This window comes from Suricata suricatta, chromosome 11 (assembly GCF_006229205.1).
Source record: "Suricata suricatta isolate VVHF042 chromosome 11, meerkat_22Aug2017_6uvM2_HiC, whole genome shotgun sequence".
NCBI lineage: Eukaryota > Metazoa > Chordata > Mammalia > Carnivora > Herpestidae > Suricata > Suricata suricatta.
In genome coordinates this window covers 14,885,570-14,888,921 of record NC_043710.1, presented here as the reverse complement: position 1 = coordinate 14,888,921, position 3,352 = coordinate 14,885,570, and the positions used below count along the sequence as shown (strand labels likewise).

Below are 3,352 nucleotides of genomic sequence, written 5' to 3'. Positions count from 1 at the left end.
CTGTGGATTCTAGTACTTGATGTTCAGGAGTGTTTTTAGTTCTTAAGTATATTTCTTGAAAATCAGTGTGAAATCAGAGTTAAGGGGGAAAACAGTGGAGATTAACTTTGTTATTCTTTTTTAATATAATTTATTGTCAAATTGGTTTCCAAAGAACAAAAGCCCTCCTCAATGCCCATCACCTACTTTCCCCTCTCCTTCACCCCCCAGGGAGATTAACATTAGAGCAGAGAATCAAGGTATCATGATTTTTCATTCATGTTTTTCATGGGTCATATGTGGTGGAAAACCTTGCTAACATGGCATGTTAATCTACAGACTATTGTTCTGAATCACATGACATTGTCAGCTTGAGGTGTATATCAGATCTGTATTTATTCTGTAGCGTCTAGTATGTTTATACATATATTAGAGGTGCTCAGTAATGATCTGTTCCAGGGGAGCAACTCATAGACATATCTTAACTCTTGTTGTACACTTTGCTGCTAACTACCAAATGGAACTATGGCATGGACTGGCCAGCCATAACCATGCTCTCAGAGGGCCGTCTCTTTGAATTCAGGATATCTCAGTAGTTTGAGCGGTGGGGCAAGAGATGTGAAAGTAGTATGAAATGACGGGGACAAACTAGTAAGCTGAATTCTGTCCAAGATCTGAGCATTTGTCATACAATCATTGGAGCTGAAGACGGGCAAAGGCTTCTGACCTGAGTTAGTTGAAGACTATTATAACCAAATAAAAGAGCTTGTATTCAGAACCTTTTGGAAAGGGAGGAATTATCAGCGGGAAGATGTTTCCCAAGGGAGAACTGAAGAAAACCAGGAATTCAGGAGTAGAAGTGTCTCATGAGGATTCCCCAAGCTCTATTAAAATGCAATGAAGATGATAAAGGCTACGAACTTGAATGGCTCTCCAAATTCAGAATGTCTTGTAGTGAACTAGAAAGAATACTGACTGAAGTCTGAAAGCCTGGTTCTGAGGCCCAGACTTCACCACTTTCTGTGTGATCCTGAGCCATAATTTTCTAATATACAAGCTCCCATTAGATTGCCTAAATTTAATGCTGAATGAGAGCATATGGGCTAAATGAATGAGTTGGCGAAGTGGTTATACGGTCTAACGTGCTAACATGCTATAATGTGCTATAAATGAGGTGAACTGGCTGCAATCAGTGTTTGTTTTATTGCAGGTCTCTCATTACCTGTGTCCAGACACCTGATTAGATTCCATGGAGAGTACAAATAACGTGACTGAGTTGATTATCATCGGTCTTTTCCAGGATCCAGAAGTACAGAGGGCATGCTTTGTGGTGTTTCTTCTCGTGTACCTGGCCACAGTGGTGGGCAATGGTCTCATTGTCCTGACGGTCAATGTCAGTAAGAGCCTGCATTCCCCCATGTACTTCTTCCTTAGCTACCTGTCCCTGGTGGAGATCACTTACTCCTCTACGGTTGTGCCTAAATTTATCACAGACTTACTTGCCACGATTAAAACCATCTCCCTGGAGGGCTGTGTGGCTCAGATATTCTTCTTCCACTTCTTCGGAGTTACTGAAATCTTCCTGCTGACGGTAATGGCCTATGACCGCTATGTGGCCATCTGCAGACCCCTTCACTACACAACCATCATGAGGCGGTCTGTGTGTCGCCTTCTGGTGGCTGTTTCCTGGCTTGGGGGCATAATTCACTCCATGGTCCAGATCCTTGTTACTGTTCAGCTGCCCTTCTGTGGTCCCAATGTGATTGACCACTACTTCTGTGACCTCCATCCCTTATTCAAGCTTGCTTGCACAGACACTTCTGTGGAGGGGGTTATTGTGTTGGCCAACAGTGGATTAATCTCTGTCTTCTCGTTCCTCATATTGGTATTCTCCTATATTGTCATCCTGTTCCACTTGCGGAACCATTCTGCAGAGGGGAGGCGCAAAGCCCTCTCCACCTGTGCCTCTCACATCACCGTGGTCCTCTTGTTCTTTGGTCCTGCCATCTTCCTCTACATGCGACCCTCCTCCACCTTCACTGAGGACAAACTGGTGGCTGTGTTCTACACAGTTGTCACCCCCATGCTGAACCCCATCATCTACACACTCAGAAATGCAGAGGTGAAATGTGCCATGAGGAAGCTGTGGGAGAAGAAAGTGAACTCAAGAGCAGGATAAAAATGAAAACAGGAAAGAAAGTTCTTAAGAATAGGACTATATATGCATTCTATTTTTGGTTAAATGTAAAGAATAGAACAAAAGTTAACTTACTCATATGTGTGTGTGTGTGTGTGTGTGTGTGTGTGTGTGTGTGTGTGTGTGTGGTAGTTAAATGAGCCCCTTACACTCCATGTTATCAATTATAGCTCTTTTGTTGCTGTCTGTATTTTGGAGAATTTTCAAATTGAGCTGCATTTCTTTTGTTTTTAGTGCGCAGTGCCCACATTTCAGGAGGGATCATCTAGATTGGAATTTCCAACTGGAATTCCCACCCTATCATCTTCTACCTGTACAGCCTTGGGTCTACCAGTGGGATGGACATAGCGGACTCCTTGTGGGAGTCACAGGAAAGTCTTTTTACTTCATTTGGTGTCCCTACCCCATTAATCTAATTCCAATGCCTAAACTTCCATAATAGGAGCTTTATCTCATGACAGTAGGGGCATTGCTACAATGGCAGTGTCTCTTGGAGGTGAAATACAAATGCTTATGTTTGTCATATCTTCGTGATGGATTGATTCCTTTATTCCTATACAATATTTTGTCCTTTGTTGCCATTTTTGGCTTAAAATCTATTCTGTCTGATATAAGATAGCTACAACTGTTTCTTTTGTTTGTGAATTTCTTTTCTATTGATTTACTTTGAGCCCATACTTGCCCTTAAATCTGAAGTGTGTCTCCTGCAGGCACATAGTTGGGTCTTTTTTTTTTTTTTTACTGATCACATCAGTCACTATGTGCTTTTTGATTGAATTCAATCCATTAACATTTAGAGTGAATTACTGATACATAATAAGCCTAGTTTTTATCTTATTAATTGCTTTCTGGCTGTTTTGCATTTTCATTGTTTCTTCTGTTTCTGCCTACCTTTGTGTTTTTTAAAAGCATTTTCTTAGAATGAGAATGAGATTGAGTGGGGGCAGAGCAGAGAGAGAAGGGGCTTAATGTCACAAACCATGAGATCAGGCTCTGAGCTGAAATCAAGAGTCAGATTCTTTTTTTATTTAATTTTTAAAGTTTTATTTATTTATTTATTTATATTTATATTTATTTATTTTCTAAATATTTTATTGTCAAATTGTTTTCCATACAACACCCAGTGCTCTTCCCCTTAAGTGCCCTCCACCATCACCACCACCTCTCTTCCCCCCC

The 3,352-nt window shown here is 41.1% G+C and overlaps 1 protein-coding gene across 1 annotated transcript; it reads left to right on the top strand.

Moving 5' to 3' along the window:
* The first annotated feature begins 1,225 nt into the window (after positions 1 to 1,225).
* Positions 1,226 to 2,158, top strand: LOC115306967 (olfactory receptor 4B1-like). Its single transcript, XM_029957579.1, has one exon. It carries the CDS (start codon positions 1,229 to 1,231, stop codon positions 2,156 to 2,158), a length of 930 nt encoding a protein of 309 aa, XP_029813439.1. The 5' UTR covers positions 1,226 to 1,228.
* The last annotated feature ends 1,194 nt before the right edge of the window (positions 2,159 to 3,352 follow it).

Coding starts and splice junctions, on each gene's coding strand:
- LOC115306967 (XM_029957579.1), top strand. CDS start 1,229: ATGGAGAGTACAAATAACGTGACTGAGTTGATTATCATCGGTCTTTTC.